This window comes from Mobula birostris, chromosome 3, assembly GCF_030028105.1.
Source record: "Mobula birostris isolate sMobBir1 chromosome 3, sMobBir1.hap1, whole genome shotgun sequence".
Taxonomy (NCBI): Eukaryota; Metazoa; Chordata; class Chondrichthyes; order Myliobatiformes; family Myliobatidae; genus Mobula; species Mobula birostris.
In genome coordinates this window covers 87,882,131-87,901,603 of record NC_092372.1, presented here as the reverse complement: position 1 = coordinate 87,901,603, position 19,473 = coordinate 87,882,131, and the positions used below count along the sequence as shown (strand labels likewise).

Sequence of the window (19,473 nt, the reverse complement as noted above, 5' to 3'; positions counted from 1 at the left end):
GTCCAGAATAAAAGAACAGGGATATGATGCTGAGGTTTTGTAAGCCACTGGTGAGGCCTCACCTTGAGTATTGTGAACAGTTTTAGGTTCCTCATCTTAGAAAAGATGTGCTGGCATTGGAGGGCATTCAGAGGAGGTTCACAAGGATGATTCTGGGAATAAAAGGGTCACCATACGACAAGCTTTTGATAGCTCTGGGTCTGCACTCGCTGGAATTTAGAAGAATGAGAGGGGATCTCATTGAAATCTTTCAAATGTTGAAAGGTCTAGACAGTAATATGGAAAGGATGTTTCCCATGGTGGGGGGAATCTAAGACAAGAGGGCATAGCCTCAGGATAGAGGGGTATCCATTTAAAACAGAGATGCGGAGAAATTTCTTTAGCCAGAGGGTAGTGAATTTGAGGAATTTATTACCACAGGCAGCTGTGGAGGCTGGGTCATTGGGTATATTTAAGGCAGAGCTTGATAGGCTCTTGATTGGACATGGCATCAAAGGTAATGTGGAGAAGACTGGGGAGTGGGGCTCAGGAGGAAAAAATGATCAGCCATGATTAAATTGAAGAGCAGACTTGATGAGCCAAATGGCCTATTTCTACTTCTATGTCTTATGGTCTAATATTCAGCCTTTGAAAGAACAATACAGCTTAGTCCAGCAAGTAATATAATATAAAGTCATTAAAAAATAGTGAAACTCCACTTAAAGTATACTGTTAAAATTTATACCATTACAAACTTTATACTTGATCCTTATCAAACACTCATGCAAACTAGTCAATCATGCCTTAATCTCCAAGCACATATAATTAATTTGGCAATACATCTGCTTGGATCTTTGACAAACATTTTAGTTGTTTATTATGATCTTCTATGAAACATTAAAAAGAATCAAAGAACTTGAGTTACAAAAGGACTTTTATTGAGCACTTTAACATTTTGTACTAATTATAAAAAGATACAGGTTTTTATTTGGTGCCTTTATAAATTTCAGTTATGTCTTTTTTCAGTTAAATTGAAAGTGAGTAGAGAGAATGTCATTGTAGTTTTTTTTGAAATTTGGATATTTGTAACCTAGATAGCACCCTGAAATTAATGACACAATTATTCAAATCTACCTGGTGCTACTTTGTTCAGACCAGATAAACTTTCAGTTAACATGAAATATGCCATGAAAAACGTTTTTGAGCTGTTGAAAGTTAGAAATTTGTGTAATGTTTTCTCATAAAATCTTAAACAAAAACATTGTCTTTAGTGCAAAAAAAGCTAGGAACATTGCACATAAAAGAACTATGATAGATTAATGCAGTTCAGTAAGGTAAGTGAGTCTTGCACACCTTCCTTTGTGCATGTAATAAGTTATCGGAAAATTATCCATTTTTGCCTCTTACCAATTTAACTTTTTCTTCTTAAACCCCTTCAGAATTTAAGCTTCTATTTTTCATTCCTTCCATTGTTTCCAAGATTTTGCTTGTTCACTCACTTGAATAACTTGGATCTCCAGTTTTTCTATTATACTATAAAATCAATTCTTAGGATACAGCAAAAAAAAAAGTCCAAGAATAATGGAAATTGTGAATAACAGTAGAAAATGTTGAAAGCAGCTGGCAACTTTACCAGCATCTGAAAGGCAAGACATCAAATCTGAGACAAAACTTTAAGATAATCGCTTTCTCTTTCAGATAATCAGTAACTCTGGATATTTCAGCAGTCTTCTATTAGAAAAATTCTGTGGACATATACAGGTGCTTCCTTTAAAAAAAATCCACACAGCAATATTTTCTTTATTGCTAACTCTTGCATGTTCAACTTATAACTGAAACTTCCCCAGAAATAACTGTAAATGTCAACTGCAAATTTTGGGATCAGCTTGCCAACATTTCCTTTCCAGAATAGGATTAGATTTCTTTAAAAAAATTCACTGCAATAGGCACATATCTACAATGAAATTCTGCAAATACAAGAAAATCTTGTTAAAAACATTTTAAAAAGCCAAAATAAAAGTTATCTGGCTGTATGTTCACATTATTGTATGAAGGTGTAATTGCATTATAAGTGGCAAGAAATATTGCACAGAAGTCTATACAGCTGTAAAGAAAGCTGTCTTTGAAAGCATTTATCTGCCAGGTCTCCATAGAAACCAACTAAAAGATTTTCTTCCTTTGCCACAGGAAATTGATACACAAACCAAAACATTATATTCCAAGCCAAATTATCTCCAGAGATGGAAACAAGGTAAAATATATTTTGGTTTGAATCATTAATAAATTATAAAGATCTTAATAAATATTCCTGATCAGTGCCTCCTTTGGCAGCTTTTGAACCTTTATATACTCTCAAGCTCAATAATGTTCCATTCGCGAAATAGCAAAGGCTTAAATTAAAAGCTGCACTTCTAAGGATTGGTGCAATAATCAATCAATTCGATTTCCACAAATTGTAAACCTGTCTATTTCAAGTAGATCTTCTTTTGAAGAAGATTGTTTGCCATCAGATTTTTCCTGTGGTATTCCTTTGTCCTCTATATTGGGGGTTGTAAGAAATTGGTCAGTACTGTTACTTGAGACCAGAGCCGATACACTTTCTGATAGAGATACAGGTTGGCTAACGATGAAATCTGATTGCATTTCTTCTCCTGGAACACCTGTCAGAACGAAATTACAGGTTGCTCAAATGCATATCATCACAATTTAAATCTTTATCTTTTAATCAAAACCATCCCTCCATAGTAAAATGCTTGAACCATTTTGGATTTTCTACACAAAATACCAAAGAATTATACAAAACAGGTAAAATATTATCTGTAATTTATGCATATGATTTGTTACACTAAATTAATTTTTTTTTAAGACTTCAGTCCTTTTGTTCCATGACACGATGATCAACTAACAGTTATTACCAGCAATACTACTTTATATTTTCCTGAAGAACTACAGTAAACCAACATAGGGCAATCAAAACTAATTAATCTGGTTTTCTTGGACAGATTGATATCTTGTTTGTATTAACTACTTTGCTTGTGGATAAAGTGGGTAATATTTGAAGATAAACTGTTGGAGCAGCAATTTGTCAAAGATAACTCACTCATCACTGTAGCCCCTCTCTGAACTGACAGCAGCACCTGGACCAACAGTTTTATTTTTAAACTGTCAAAATCACAATTTTCTCTTGCTCTCCAGGAAACTCATCTCAATTATAAAAGATGAAAATAAAACAAATGAAATCAGTCCTTACTGCCTGTTGGAGTACTGTTGGGACTTTTTATATGAAAAACCAGATGAAACAGTAGAAGGTATTGAGGGATAACAATGGTTGACATAAAGTGAAATTAAAGATGGCAAACACGAAAAAATCTGCAGATGCTGGAAATCCAAGCAACACACACAAAATGCTGGAGGAGTTCAACAGGCTAGGCAGCATCTATGGAAAAGAGTACATCGACATTTTAGGCTGAGACCCTTCAGCAGGACTGGGGGAAAATAAGATGAGCAGTAGAGTTTGAAAGGTGGGGGGATGGAGGGAGAAACACAAGGTAATAGGTGAAACTGGGAGGGGGAAGGTTGAAGTAAAGAGCTGGGAAGTTGATTGGTGAAAGAGATACAGGGCTGGAGAAGGGGGAATCTGATAGGAGAGAACAGAAGGCCATGGAAGAAAGAAGAATGAGGCGCATGAGAGGGTGGTAATGGGCAGGCAAGGAGATAAGGTGAGAGAGGGAAAAGGGGATGGGGAATGGTGAAGGAGAGTGGAGGGGGGACATTACCAGAAGTTCGAGAAATCGATGTTCAAGCCATTAGGCTGGAGGCTACCCAGATGAAATACAAGGTGTTGTTCCTCTAACCTGAGAGTGGCCTCACCACGACAGTGGAGGAGGCCATGGATAGACATATTGGAATGGGAAGTGGATTTAAAGATGGCAGTTGGATTGGACAATAAACTGCCCTGAAAGGTCTGACAAGTATCTTGACCCAAAACCTCAACTGTTTATTCCCACCATAGATACAACCCGACTTGCTGTGTTCCTCACATTTAAGACTGACAATAAAACTTGTACAGTAATCCAAAGGCTGCTTCACTGAGGGATCCCGTTACCACAACAGCACAACAGTGTAGTGAGGGCCAGAGGGACACTGGGAATATAGGGGAAGTATTGGAAGATACAGATGAAAAGATTATTCTAGTACCAAGCTACTAACAACTTGACTACTATACTACTCCCTAGTTTTTGCAAGGACAGTACAAATCGCCTATTCCAAAATTTACTCTATAGGCAAGTTACTCATAGTGAGTTTAGGATAGAAAGGTGAAGAAGGAAAAAGGCCTTGATAGAATTGTTAATTAAAGTCTGTCCCGAGCCTTATAGGCTCATCAGGCCAGTGGCCGGTGCTTATGCCGGTTTCCGTGGCGTGAAGCGACTGAGAGTACAAGACCCCCTCCCCCCCCAAGATAGGACACCAGTCTATTGCGAGGTTAACCCCCAGCATTTTGCCGGTACCCACTGGAGCAATGTGTGGTTAAGTGCCTTGCTCAAGGACACAACACGCTGCCTTGGCTGGGGCTTGAACTCATGTGCCACACTGATAGAATTGTTAGGAGCAGGATATTCAGCAATCAATACTTAGCAGAAATAAATACGCAAATCAGTTCCCTCTGGCGGAAGCTGAAGGGGAGATAAAATAAAATTATGGTGACTTGGGACAAGCTAGCAGAATAGGGAAGCAAAGGGCAGAAGTGGAGTTGGAAATTCTCCAGTTATTGCATCCATTAAAGAATATATTTAACAATGTTATTGATAGAGTAAACAATGACACCCGACACAGTGATAAAAATGAAGTCTGTACAACATAACCTGCCTGGCTTTTGTCTGTAATCAGGAAAGACTGTTAAAAGGCCACAGAGTCTCAGATTGGATATTAGAATACTAGCTGAAAGAATGGGTGAATGAAGGTGTCCCTCTGTGCCACATTTGATCTCCCTTTGACTAATCATGTCCTGGGAGGCTATGAAAGTCAGAGGAGTCCATTGTATGTTGCAGCAGTCCTCCACATTCCCCGACACTGTGACAATCATACCCTCTTATGAGAGTGCATAATGTCAGAAAATACCATGAAGGAACTTGGATATCCGTAAGCAACCTTCATATTTAATTTTATCATTTACTGTTTCAGTAGGGGGCTTCTAAATAATTGAACTTACTATTCAAGAGATTGAAGTCAAAAACTACCTTAACTTACAATTTTGTGAACAAGCTGATCTTGCAAACAATTGCACTATTTGAACCTTTAGTTCATTTAAATTAAACAAAAATGTCCCAGTATAAAATGTTATAAATAGAATGTGTATGTAGAAATTAATTACCTTGAGGTGATTTAACTTTGTTAACAGATTTTTTGACAGGTTTCCCAGGGTTGGTGACTACTGGTGATTGGAACAACTTCTCCTCCATCTTGGCCTCTTTTACATATTGGCAAGATTTCCCCAGCAACACAATGCTGTTCAGAACTTTAAGTGCAATTAGCCTTGAAGGGAGAAAAACAAAGACTAGGCTTACAATAGTAAAGGAAATCTGCAAAAAGTAATGGCAATGGCCAAATAGTCCAAGATTTCCCAGAAAAATGTCCACTGAGTTAAATATTGTACCTTGAAGAAATGCGCTGTTACTAGATATTACTAATCTGCATAATTCCTGCCATCAGTCACACTCATAATTTCAATCTGTAATGCTGAGCATGGTAATTGCTTCTGAATATAGCTTGTTCTGAATTACCAGATAGTTTCCTGGTTTATTGCTATCAAATTATCAAGTTATTCCCAGAAAGGATTCTGTGCCTCCTTGAAAATAGTTAATTGGAAAAAATCACTTATCAATGGCCAGTCATACTTATCAAATTATATTCTTAGAACAGAATTAGTTACTCCAACTCCCTTTGAAATGCACTAGCACTATGCCATTTAAATATGAATTATAAGATGTACATTTCCATTCAAATGTTACACTGAAGCTACCAATATTGACCTGTTATTGATTCACCACTTCAAACTGAAGTTTTGTCAGTAACTCTAAACTAATACAAATACAGCTGTATATTTAATTCCTGTACTTTGTGAAAAGGACAGGCACACAACATCTCAACAAAGCAATGCATTGAAAGTTCTCTTCTAAAACAATTCCTTTATAAGAAAAAAATACATTGCCATTAGTAAGACAGGAACAGGATTGAATTCAAAGATAGCCGAAGTCATTGTCAATGTGATTGGTTTAAGTAAAACAGTTGACAGGTGAAAGGGGCTACAGCAGGAATTCTGGACCATGGGAAATGTGGTGAACAACCAGGAAGAACAGATAAAGGGAAAGTAAATGCTGTCACCTTGATTTACAGAAACAAATGTAGGAGCCGATGGAGGAGACGCGTGGCTAGGTTACAGATTACAAAAACAGCAACAAGTCATGGAAGGATCAAAAATGCAAGAAATTTAAATTCAAAACATTGCAAAGGAAAAAATGATCATGTAAGTCAATGAGGATAGACGTGACATCTGTGGTAGGGAAAATTCCAGAATATAATTCTTCCAGATGCAATTGAAGAGCTTTCCACAACACTCTTGACTTGTGCCTTGTAGAGTGCGTATGGACTTGAATTGAGCGGGTGATCTGCCATTGATCACTTCAGTTCTGGCCCGCTCTTGTTGCTTTATTGTTTTTCTTGGCTGTTCAATTAAAAGTTTCAATAGTATTCCTAGGAGAATGATGGTAAGGAATGAGATGATGACTGTCTTGATATCAAGAGGCTGTTAAATTTTCCCTAGTTTGACTTTATTACTGCCCAGTACTTGATTGATACAAACGTTATTTGTCATTTATCAGCCAAAATTGAAATATACTCAATTGTTTGTATTATCATTTTTGGGCACTGACTTATTCATTATCTAGTGATTTGCAAATGGTACTGACCATAATGTAATAATCATAATCCATCCAATCATAATCCAAATTTGATCACCTGATGAATTAGCTAATGGACTCAGCTCTGCTCAAAGGAACGTTTGGCTGATGTAACTGGCCTTCAGTGACCACAGATGATTTCATACAATTCTAGTTTTGCCTGATTCCAAATGACTTCCCATTTTCTGCAGAACACATTGATCTCAAGGAAAGTGACTCTAGCCTTATCTGTGGAATTCAACTCTTTTGTCCATGTTTTGACTTCAGGAGCCAAACCACATGGAATACCCTGGAAAGAGGAGCAAGCAGCCTTTCATATCCCTTCCCAGAGAAAAACAAGGAAACAATTTTGCTGTGATTGCAAACTTCCCTATAGTAAAAGCACATCACTTGTATCTCAACTCTACTTAATACTAGAACCAAAACCTATTTCACATCCTCATTAACTAGATGGTGTTTGATCTCAGGCAACAAATCATACTGTTCCTTGTCTAAATGTCCTAGGACTAGCCAAGAGGCCTTTATGCTGTGACAGTCTGCTGCGTCATTTGCACTTGTGGCTGTAGCTACTTCATACAATATGTAAACTTGATTTGTGGTGTCATGCCAAAATTTACACTAGTGTCAACAAACTTTTACTGTATTCATTAATAGATGATTGTTTAGACAGTTATATATCCAAATTTGTCAATGACAGAAGTATAAATTGTGGGAATGGAAACACCAAATTAGAGTGATATTAACAGATTAAACAGAAATACTAAACTGCAGTACATTGAACTACTCTGCTACACATTGTTTGGAAGTCCTAATTCTGGTTTGCTAAGTGCTAACTCCTATGCTTTGACACACTGAGGTCCTGGTTCCCATGCTCCCTCTGACACACCAATGTGCAAGTTCCCATACTCCTTCTGACACACAGCGGCCCCAAACTGTACACTCCCTCTCAGTCACTGCTGACTTGGTTCGCACACTCTTGAATCTCATCTGATTTGGCTTCCCACACCTCCTTAAAATACATCAAGGATTCCTTTAAACTTCACTGGAAAATACCTATTCTATTGTGATACATTTTTAAAATAGTGAATTAAATGTTTTAACATCCAGTAGTCTGGAAAAACTGCTAATCTAGAAGCAGTGCAAGTCCAAAAGAACACAAGAAAATAGAAGTAGGAGTAGGCACCTCTGCTCAAGCTTCTTACAAGTCATGGCTGATCTGCTCCCAGATTTCACCTCCACATCTATGCCAGTTTCCTGAAGAGCTCAATTCTGTAATCTTTCAAAGATTTATTAACTTCTTTAAGAATGCCAAATGGCCTAGCCTCCACCCCTTCCCTAGAAAATATCATAGATAGGCATCTAAAAGCCTAAGGGGGTATTAAGTTTTTATGCAGAGGTCTAAAACATAAGTTGAAATAATTTAGCCTATAAACTGGAATACCATAAGCAGTTCTGCAAACACCAACTAAGGAGGAATTGCAAGCTTTGGAGGGAATGCAGAGTGAATCTATGGAGTCTTGGCTTAAAAACAGGCCTTTTAGCCAGTTGGAACCAACAACCACTCAGTTTCACAAATCCTACACTCTCATCAACTTTCATCGCCAAAGATTCTACTACTCACCCATGCACAGTTTCGAGTAATCAATTAACCTAATAATCTGAACATTCTTGGAATATAGGAGAACACCAGAGCATGGAAAGGAAACCCATTCAGCAACAGGGAAAACCCAGGTCTCTGGCACTATGAGGAAGCAGCTCTATTACCCGTGCCATTCTACCGGGTTAGATGTTGTTTATATGAAATTGAAGCATACATTGATAATAAGTCATTTTATCATTGTTAGGTCAAAGGTGCACCAATAGAGGTCCATACTGAGTTGGGTTTGGGCTCCTTCATGTTCCTTGACAGTAAAGAAAGGCTTTCATACATGCTTTTCAATCCATCAAGCATTTTATTGTGCATGCCTTTCAGCATTCTTTTACATGCACTCTTTCAATGTTTTCTTGATGAAACAGAACATGATACGGCTTTGTGCTCCAGTGATCTACTCATGCCATAACCATGGGTATATGTCAAGTATATGATATCTTAATACATGCCTACTCCTCTATTTCACACATCTTAAAATCTGTCAGTACAAAAATCACAAATTGGTGTGATCACTTCTTATACTATCAATAAATCATAAGGGAGTTGAGAGGTGGAATTTGAGAAATAGAATGAGGTATAAAGATATCACTTTCTTTGTTATTTCTGCCCCTGAATTAGAAGCCATTAAATATTACAGGTTAACTTGAACTGTAAGTACCTGGTATGTACAGTCAATAATAAATGTGGAGAGCTCATTGGACGCTGCATTCTTACAAATGAATAGGCATAAAAGCTATCTTGATTCTACTCACTATGAGCAGTTTAATTGTATTATAATCCTTACTGGATTTTATTGGCCATTTTTTGGATATACTTAAGGAGGATTCATCAAATTATACATTATATAATAAGGAATGCATTGATACTGCATAAATGATTGATCTCCAACCAACTGCCAAGCAGCTAAGGTGGGCTAGAAAATGCTCCCAATCTGGCCTTTGATCTGAATTAAGAACAGGTTCATGCCACAATGGTAGACCTCTCGACAATTGTCCACAGCCATTGTACATTCTTTGCTAATGCCCAACACTCAGGTTCACCTGAATTGGTCTCTGTGGACTCCTGAACATCTTATTTAACTCTGGAAGACTCTTAGACAATCAGGGACGGTTGACAGCCCTAGGGAAAAGGGTGATGAGATATCATAACATGGCTCTTTAATTGCTTTACTAAAAACATTTTATGCTTTCTTTTTAAAACATCCCACAATGTAGTGCAAGTTCTTGCTTGTCAGTGGACTCTATACAGACTCCAAAACCAGAGTGCATTTATAGATTTACTAAACGCAAGTTGTCATTAAGCTCAGGAATTTTGTTCCAAACTTGCTTGAATTCACTGAGTTAACCACTGGCAGTTAGATATAGAATTGTTGGCATTTAAAAGCCATAGTTGATCTAATAAATATGGTATAAAAAGCAATGAACCATTTTCATCAGAAATTAAATCCTTAAAAAGTATATATCCAGTTAGAATATGAAGGTATGCTGCATTATATATTTCAAATTACTCAGATGCTTTTAAAAATATGAAAATATTTCCACCTCACCATAAATTCTTAGTTCCTCTTAAAAAAAAATTAACATTTTCCCCAATGTAGACTTCTTACCCAAGGTAAAACACCAATACGCTAACGATAGCCAAGGCTCCTTGAATTTTTGTGGAACTTGTAATAACTCTGGATAGCTACACATGACAAAGAAAAAACAGTGTAAACGAAGATTCAAAGAAATCCTCAAACAATGTAAATTTCAAATTCACATGAATACAATTATTGATATATCTATTTACCAAATCACAAATATCTTGCTAAATTTTATTTCTGACATTAGTTAACCATTAAAGACTAAAAGCCTATAAGACATAGGAACAGAATTAGGCCAATCAGTCTATTGAGTCTTCTCTGCCATTCCAAAAAGGCTGATTTACTTTCCCTCTTAACCCCATTCTCCTGTCTTCTTCACTTTACCCTTAATGTCCTCACTAAACAGGAACCTATCAACCTCTAAATTTAAATAAACTTTAAATATACCCAATGACTTGGCCTCTGTATGAATAAATTCTAGAGATTCACCAAGCTCTAGCTAAATAAGTTCCTCCTCTTCTCAGTTCTAAAGCAACTTCCTTGTATTCTGAGGCTATAATATCTGATCCTAGACTCCCCCACTTTTAGAAGGCACTGAATGTCTAAGCATTTCATTGTCTCCTAGATTTCAATGAGATTCTCCCCCACCCCCCATTCTTCTAAACTCTAGCAAGAACAGGCCCAAAGCAATCAAACTCTTCTCATGTGTTAACCCTTTCATTCCTGGAATCATTCTCATAAAACTCCTCTGAATCCTTTAAAAATGTCAGCACATCTTTTCTTTATGGGACCCACAACTTAGGGAGGCGGAGCTAAGTTACGATGGCGCTAAACAACGACTCCTTTGCTTGCATCTTTGGAAACAGCTCTATATCCATCTTTAATATCTTTATTTTTCCTTTTCTAGAGTTACATGCTGACTTTAGTTCTTTGCAGGAATGGAACCCATTCTCGGGGGTTTAGGACTGGCCATTAAGTCCGGTTCAGACTTGGAAGCCTAAGATCTCGGGGCTCTGGAGACGGGCGGATCGACGGTCAGTGTCACGGCAGAGACCTGTGTGTCATCGGGGGAGTCAGAAAATCTACTGCTGTGGGCCCGAAGACCTGGGATCTTTGTGATCCTCAGGCACAGAGCTTGGAAAAAAAAAAGAGCAACATAATGGACTTTTAACATCATAAACCAGCGAGTTGTTTGTTATGTCTCCCTGCTCGCTAGGAAAATGGAGACACCTCCTTCTCCCTTTTAAAGAGAGAGAGAGCGAGAGAGAGAACATGTGGGACGTCGAATGCCAGGTGAAACGCAAAGTCTTTGGGGTAACTGCAAGTCTGTGTCTTTGCTATTGCTTTGCTCTGCTCACACTTGAGTGCTCAGTGGCGGTGCCGAAGCTTGCCTTTTTTGCCGGTGGGGAGATTGTTGCTCGCTGCCTCTTAGGTGTGGGAGGGAGGGGAGCTGGGTGGGGGGGGACTTTGGGGTTCTTACGTTTAACTGTCATTTATTCTTTGGGGCACTTCTCTGTTTTCATGGATGTTTGTGAAGAAAAAGCATTTCAGGATGTACAAACATATATTGTATACATTTCTCTGGCATTAAATTGGACCTTTGAACTATTCACAATACTCCATGTGTGATCTGACAAATGCCTTAAAAGCTTCAGCATTACATCCTTGCTTTTATATTCTAGTCCTCTTAAAATTATTATATAACATTGCATTGTTTAGTCATGGGAAAGTTACCATGGTAATTTTTAACAACACTCCAAGAGTAAGAATAAAAGATTGTATAGAAAAAATAATTTTAAATATTCTAGGAATAGCATGTGGATATAGTATTTTATTTAAAGCAAGTTGCAAGAAATAGGAGACAACAGACAAACAAATAAGAAATGACTGATTTAATATTCTAAAGTTCTCAAAGTAAAGCATACAAACTATCTTTTACTCTCATATTTTGGGTTTTATAATATATAGGTTCAATGTCAACATTCACTCTGTATGGAAACACAGTGTTTCACAGCAATTGAATTCACGTCGGTTCATTATCCAAGCCTGGAATGATCAACTGAACAGAATACTTAATAATAATGTAGGTTGTACCCGAAATTTTTCTGGGTAGCAGACGACTTCCTCCCACGCCATTCTGACGTAGTTGGAATTCGCATACAAGGCAAGTTACAGCAGTGGTTTGCCATTTTCTTCTGCCGAGTGAGTTTTTTTTTATCAGAGATCACCAGCTCTTAACCCCGCACAGACGGAAAGCATGTCGAGGGGAGCCGGCTGGGATTGAACTTCAGAACCTCCTCCCCGCAGTCCAGTGCTGATGCCACTAAGGCACCAGCCGGTGGTGTAGATACTTAAATACTCTAAATTAGCTTGATGGAATCTACATATTTTCAGGAACAAGTAACAAGAAATAACAATAGCATTCCTCTGCGTGTATCTTTAAAGAGTAATGCTTCTCCCATTTTTATGATCTTTATTCCACTTTTCACACAAAGTACCTTACACATAGGGAGTGAGGAGAGACCAGGGAACCTACCACTAAACTGTATAAAGTCATGACCTTCTGATAATCAATAACACTTTCTAAAAAAAAAACATTCAGTTTTTTAATATTAAAATCATACCAACTATATTTACTTATTAAGTTACAAAATCTTAAACTATAAGTGATGAAGATGGTCATTGATTTCTATGTCTCTGAGTTTTCCAGGCAAGTTAGAAAGTTGTCAATCAGCACAGAAATGGGCCACTTGGCCCAACTGGTCCAAATGCTTAAATGTTTCAACCATTTCCTCTGGCAGCTCATTCCGAATATTGACCTGCCTCTGGGTGAAAATGTTGCCCCTCAATTCCAATGGAATGTTTCCTTGTCACCTTAAACCTAGTTCTTGATCCCCAATCTGGGGAAATAGACGATGTACAATGACCCTATCTAAGCACCTCATGATTTCATACATCTCCACAGAATCACCCCTTATTCTCATCTGATCCAATGATAAAAAGTTTCAAATTGCTCAACCTCTCTCCATTTACTCAAATAAGATCTGAGGATTTTTTCCCACTGTCCCATCCAAACAATATCCTCTATCAATAAGAAAAAAATATCAGTAAGATAAATTATATTACAGCTCTGTGCGACCTTTGCACAATTTCAGAGTCAAAGTCACGAGGTATATAAACAGGCTTTTTGACCCACCAAGATGATTAAGTACCCCAACTATACATCTTACATCAACAGTAACTACACTACAAAATACTTGACTTGTTGTATATAAATGCAAATTCTTTCAAGCTCTTTCTTGTGTGTATATTTTTATATAGTCTGTTATGATTTCCCTGAACTCATATACGATTGTTCAGTAATTTGTGTGACATTTATTTTCTTCCCACACAAGTTTGAGCTAATTCCTTGAACCCCATTGTCATCCTCTGCCATAACTCAACTAATGAACATCCAATATTTACCTATCTGTTAATATCTTATCCATTTCCAAGATTAATATTCAATCCGGATAGTATTTAACTTAATTGTACAGTTTCACAGATGCTAATTATGATGGACTGCAGGTCATCAGTTAGGTGCTCAATGTTTTGCAAAATCCTTGAGACCTACAACATTGATTTTTCTACTGCAGTGTTTCTGTGGCCAAGCACATTAGAGGTCAGGCTGCTGCTAATAAGCAGCAGATTTTGCAGTCGCCATTCCTGCAGTTGTGGGCACCTGTAATGGCCTGAGTGAGGAATACATCCTTATGGACACTTACTGGAACAATGACATAATCTTACAGGCGCCAATGGGTGAACTGAGTGTGTTTCCATGAGCCTTTATAATTGTCTTAGAGAAAAAACAGGATTTGCTCATGATGAAGTTGTGCTCCAGGCATTTTGTCAGGAAATGAACATGACTGGAGGAGGATTGCGTCCTTTCTAGTAACATCCTGGCTTCTCTATCCTAAAGCAACAAGACTGATTGGGTGAAAACAACCTGGATCCCAGCAGCTAATTAATCTAAATCACTGACATTACTGCACTGAAGATGCCAAGGTGATAACTCACCATCCCCCAATGAAATCCACACAAAATAAAGGCAAGGATCAACAAAAAAAAAATCAGGCAACATAGTGGGTGGAAGGAGATCAGTAATTAGATAGATAGATAAATACTTTATTAATCCCAAAGGAAATTACAGTGTCACAGTAGCATTACAAGTGGACAGATATCAGTGGCATGCAAAAGGTTGGGCACCCCTGGTCAAAATTCCTGTTACACCCTATCCTCATTAATATGCGTCTTTAGACTATGCGGATTCATAGTTATGCGAGGAACCTATTTCTACCAACGTCTCATATATGCCTCCAAAATCCAGAGTTATGTGAGGAGCACTGCCTTTCCGCCAATACAAGTCATGTGCGCACGCTTCACAGTCTCACTGTTGGGATGAGAAGCACCGCTTTCCCGCCAATACAAGTCAGGTGCGCGCGCCTCACTATTTCACTTCTGCCATTCTCGCATTGGTTTTGGCAAGGTGTGGATGCACGATCTTAAACTTCTGTTGGTTTTACCTACGGTGCAGTGATTTTGCACTTGAAATATTTAACTATGCCTCCTAAGCATTCGATGTCATGTCCTGGCCTCTCAACCAAGCGGCAGAGAACCGCTCTAACACTTGAAAAAAAGTTGGAATTTATAAACCACAGCATCAGCTGAAGGTAACGCAGCTGTGGGACGCTACTGCTGCGAACCGAATCTTGCCTTTAAAGTTCTTTTGTTGCTTGACAATGCACCAGCCCATCCTAAATATTTGGACAGCATTCATCCTAACAATGCGTTTCCTGCTGCTTAATACAACATCACTGATTCAACCACTCGACCAAGGTGTGATCCACGTTCAAGGCATGCGTATTTTTTTACCGCAGACTATCTCTCAGATGCTGCAAGCAACAGGTGATTTTGAAAATCCTGGGAGTTTACCAACAGTGAGGGAACGGTGGAAGTCAGAACACTTGGCACAAATGGCGATGGACATGGACCCACATTTAGAATGGAGTAAGTATTTTAGTCGTTCCCTGCCATCAACCCTTCTTCCCTACAAGCAAATTTAAAACAAAATGCTGCCAAGCAAACAACCTTCACCACTTTATTCAAATTGGTAACACCTTCTGCCAGCAGTTCTAAGAGTTTTGTGAGTCTTCCTTCACCCCTTGCTGTGCTTGATATGATCCTGACAACCACAACCATCCACCTTATCTGTGTAAAGCTGCCCGACACCACAACAACCACTCGTCTTCCGGAGCAAACACTCCTGCCACTGTTGGTGAGTACTGTACACCCTCGGATGTTAACTTTCTATGATTTATTACATTGAATATTACCTTAAATTGATGAAATATAATACAAATGTTGTCTTGTAGTACTGCTTTTGTGTCGTATTGGTATGAAAATGTGAATAAATTACAGATAAAACATATTTAGGAAGCCCTCTGGAACGCATCCCTATTTTCTCCATTTAAATAATTATTCACATTATGCGATTTCACATTATGCGTCAACTTCGAGGAACATATCCCCCGCAAATAACGAGGATAGGGTGTACTGTGAATAGCTAAGTGTGTAAAAGATGAACTGATTTCCAAAAGGCATAAAGTTAAAGATGACACATTTCTTTAATATTTTAAGCAAGAAAACTTTTTTATTTCCATCTTTTAGAGTTTCAAAATAACAAAAAAGGAAAAGGGCCTGAAGCAAAAGTTTGGGCACCCTGCATGGCAGTACTTAGTAACACCCCCTTTGGCAAGTATCACAGCTTGTAAACGCCTTTTGTAGCCAGCTAAGAGTTTTGTTAGATTCTTGGGCCGTCTTGCATGCACTGTTCTTTTGAGGTCTACCCACAGATTCTCGATGATGTTTAGGTCAGGTTCTATTCAAAAGGTTCAAAGGAACATCTAAACAAGCCTGATGCATTTTGGAAACAAGTCCTGTGGACTGATGAAGTTAAAATAGAACTTATTTGCCGCAATGAGCAAAGGTATGTTTGGAGAAAAGAGGGTGCAGAATTTCATGAAAAGTACCCCTCTCCAACTGTTAAGCATGGGGGTGGATTGATCATGCTTTGGGCTTGTGTTGCAGCCAGTGGCACGGGGAAGATTTACTGGTAGAGGGAAGAATGAATTCAATTAAATACCAGCTAATTCTGGAAGCAAACATCACACTGTCTAAAAAAGCTGAAGATGAAAAGAGGATGGCTTCTACAACAGGATAACATACCTAAACACACCTCAAAATCCACAAAAGACTACCTCAAGAGGTGCAAGCTGAAGGTTTTGCCATGGCCCTCACAGTCCCCTGACCTAAACATCATTGAAAATCTGTGGATTGACCTCAAAAGAGCAATATATGACAGACAGCCCAAGAATCTCACAGAACTAGAAGCCTTTTGCAAGGAGGAATGGGTGAAAATTCCCCAAACAAGAATTGAAAGACTCTTAGCTGGCTACAAAAAGCGTTTACAAGCTGTGACACTTGCCAAAGGAGGTGTTACTAAGTACTGCCATGCAGGGTGCCCAAACTTTTGCTTCAGGCTCTTTTCCTTTTTTGTTGTTTTGAAACTGTAAAAGATGGAAATAAAGAAGTTTTCTTGATTAAAATATTAAATAAATGTGTCATCTTTAACTTTATGCCTTTTGGAAATCAGTTCATCTTTTACTCACTTAGCTATTCACAGTAACAGAAATTTTGACTAGCTGTGCCCAATCTTTTGCATGCCACTGTACAAATATTAGAAGAGAAGTAAGAAAGAATAGAAAAACTGTTACCTCAACCAGCTTAACAAGAGGGGTCATCACGCCCGGGCTAAAGGTTGACTCATTGACCAAGGGTAAGAATGACCTCACATAGTGCTCTTTAGAGCAGCGCAATTGCTTTAGCTAAATATCATGCCATGCATGGATTCTTCAATATAATCAGGACCACCTTTAGCTTCAACAGCTAAGGGCTCACTCCAAGGACAACCAAGAAATGAAAAGGGGCACATTAAAAACAGAAAGGCAGTTGGGTTTCTGCAGAGGTACCATCTCGAAAGTCTTCCAACCAAGGTTCTGTCTTTGATGCAAAATATACTTGATAGCTGAGTCCCCACAACCCACTAGGATAGGGAATTCCAAAAAGGTAAAGAAATTCCTTCTTACCTCAGTCCTGAATGGCCAACCCCTTATTTTAATTATGCTGGTTTTAGACATCTGGCCAGGCTAAACATCAGAGCAGCACACACAAAATACTGGAGGAACTCAGCAGGTGAAGAAAATGTGTAAGGAGAGGATACACAGTTGGTATTTTGGACTGAGACCCTTTATCAAGACTGGAAAGTAAGGGGAAAGAAGCCAGAATAAAACAAAAGTTGAAAAGGTGAAGTACAAGCTAGCAGGTGACAGATGAAACCAGGTGAAGGGGATGGAAGGTGGGTGGGGGAGAGTGGATGAAGTATGTAGCTGGGAGGTGATAGGTGGAAGAGGTAAAGGGCTGAAGAAGGAACGTGATGGGAAAGGACAGTGGACCATAGGAGAAAGGAAAGGAAGAGATGCACCAGATGGAGGTGATGTGCAGGCAAGAAGAGAAAGGGTTAAGAGGAGAGCCAGAATGGGGAATGGAAAAGAAGGCAGAGCGGAAAAAAAATTACCAGAAGTTAAGAAATCGATGTCCATGTCATCAGGTTGGAGGCTACTCAAACATAACAAGAGATGTTGCTCCTCCAACCTTACTGTGGCCTCCTAGTGGTGGTAGAAAAGTCCATGGACTGACATCAATTTTGCATTCTGTTCTGTTAAGCTCCATAATATTGTAAAAGCTTCAATGATTTTCTCTCATACCCCTGCACTTTAATGAATAAGGACTTGTCTATTTAATCATTTCTCAAAAGGCAAACATGAACGTAGTCTTGTGAACCTCAGATGCTTTCTTTCTTTGTCAGGTACTACCTTTGGTATTTTTTAGTGAGCAGACTACACAAATACCCAAGTGCAGTGCCATCAAAGTCTGATAATGCAGTATGACATCTTTGTTCCTCGGCTCAAATCCTCTTCTAATGAACACCAACATACCATTTGACTTTCACATTGCCTGTTGCACATGCATCTTAACTTACAGTACAAGGACAACCAAAACCCTTTGAATGTCAACATTTCCTAATCATCAGCATTCAAAAACACTTAAATTTTTGTTTTATGCAAAGTGGATGACTTTGCCTTTTTCCACATTAGCAACTCACTTAGCTTCTCATTATTCTCTTGACACCATTTCACACTGATTGAACTTCTCATTCTCAACCGATCTACTTTGAGTGCGTTGCACAAATACCATTCAAGCTCTGTCCAACGAACACAATGTTCATATTGTCATGTTTTGTAACTTCAAAACGTTAAACTTATTCAAAGGAAGACATGGTTGTCTGGGAATGCAGGTCTAGCTTTGTGGTTACATTAGGCAAAGCACCCATGTATCAAGTGGTAGCGTGATGGCATATGCAATTCATGCATTTATACGTATAACCCATAACAAATTATTTAAATGAACAAGAATGTTTAACAATATACCGTGACTATAAAAAGTATTCACCCTCCCTTGGAAGTTTTCATGTTTTATTGTTTTACAACATTGAATCAGTGGATTTAATTTGGCTTTTTTTGAAACTGATCAACACAAAAAGACTTTTTCGTGTCAAAGTGAAAACAGATCTCTACAAAGTGATCTAATTTAATTACAAATATAAAACACAAAATAATTGATTGCACAAGTATTCACCCCCTTTAATATGACACAAAATCATCTCTGTTGCAGCTAATTGATTTTAGAAGAAAGGGACGAGTGAGGGAGGACACCAAGAGACCTCTGACAACTCTGGAGGAGTTTACAAGCTTCAGTGGCTGAGATGGGAAAGACTATGCATACAACAACTTTTGCCTGGGTGCTTCACTAGTTGCAGCATTATGGGGGAGTAGCAAAAAGAAAGCTACTGTTGAAAAAACCTCAAATGAAATCTTGGCTAGAGGGCATATGGGAGACTCTGAAGTCAGCTGGAAGAAGTTTCTATGGTTTGAAGAAACCAAAATTGAGCGTTTTGGCCATCAGGCTAAACACTAGGTTTGGCATAAGCCAAACACCGTGCACCATCAAAAACTCACCATCCCCACCATGAAGCATGGTGGTGGCTGCATCATGCTGTGGGGATGCTTCACTGCAGCAGGCCCTGGAAGGCTTGTGAAGGTAGAGGGTAAAATGAATGTGGCAAAATACAAGGAAATCCCAGAGGAAAA

General features: G+C 38.5%; 1 protein-coding gene across 1 annotated transcript in view; it reads right to left on the bottom strand.

Annotated features, from left to right (window-relative positions):
* Positions 1-895: 895 nt before the first annotated feature.
* LOC140195148 (transmembrane anterior posterior transformation protein 1 homolog) overlaps positions 896-19,473 on the bottom strand; it is a 102,843-nt gene continuing 84,265 nt past the window's right edge. Inside the window, exons 12-14 of the mRNA XM_072253003.1 lie at positions 10,193-10,269; positions 5,351-5,511; positions 896-2,639 (exon numbers count right to left, since the gene is read on the bottom strand). Coding sequence (XP_072109104.1) covers positions 2,410-2,639; positions 5,351-5,511; positions 10,193-10,269 — 468 coding nt within the window. The 3' untranslated portion in view covers positions 896-2,409. The remainder of the gene's footprint in view (positions 2,640-5,350; positions 5,512-10,192; positions 10,270-19,473) is intronic.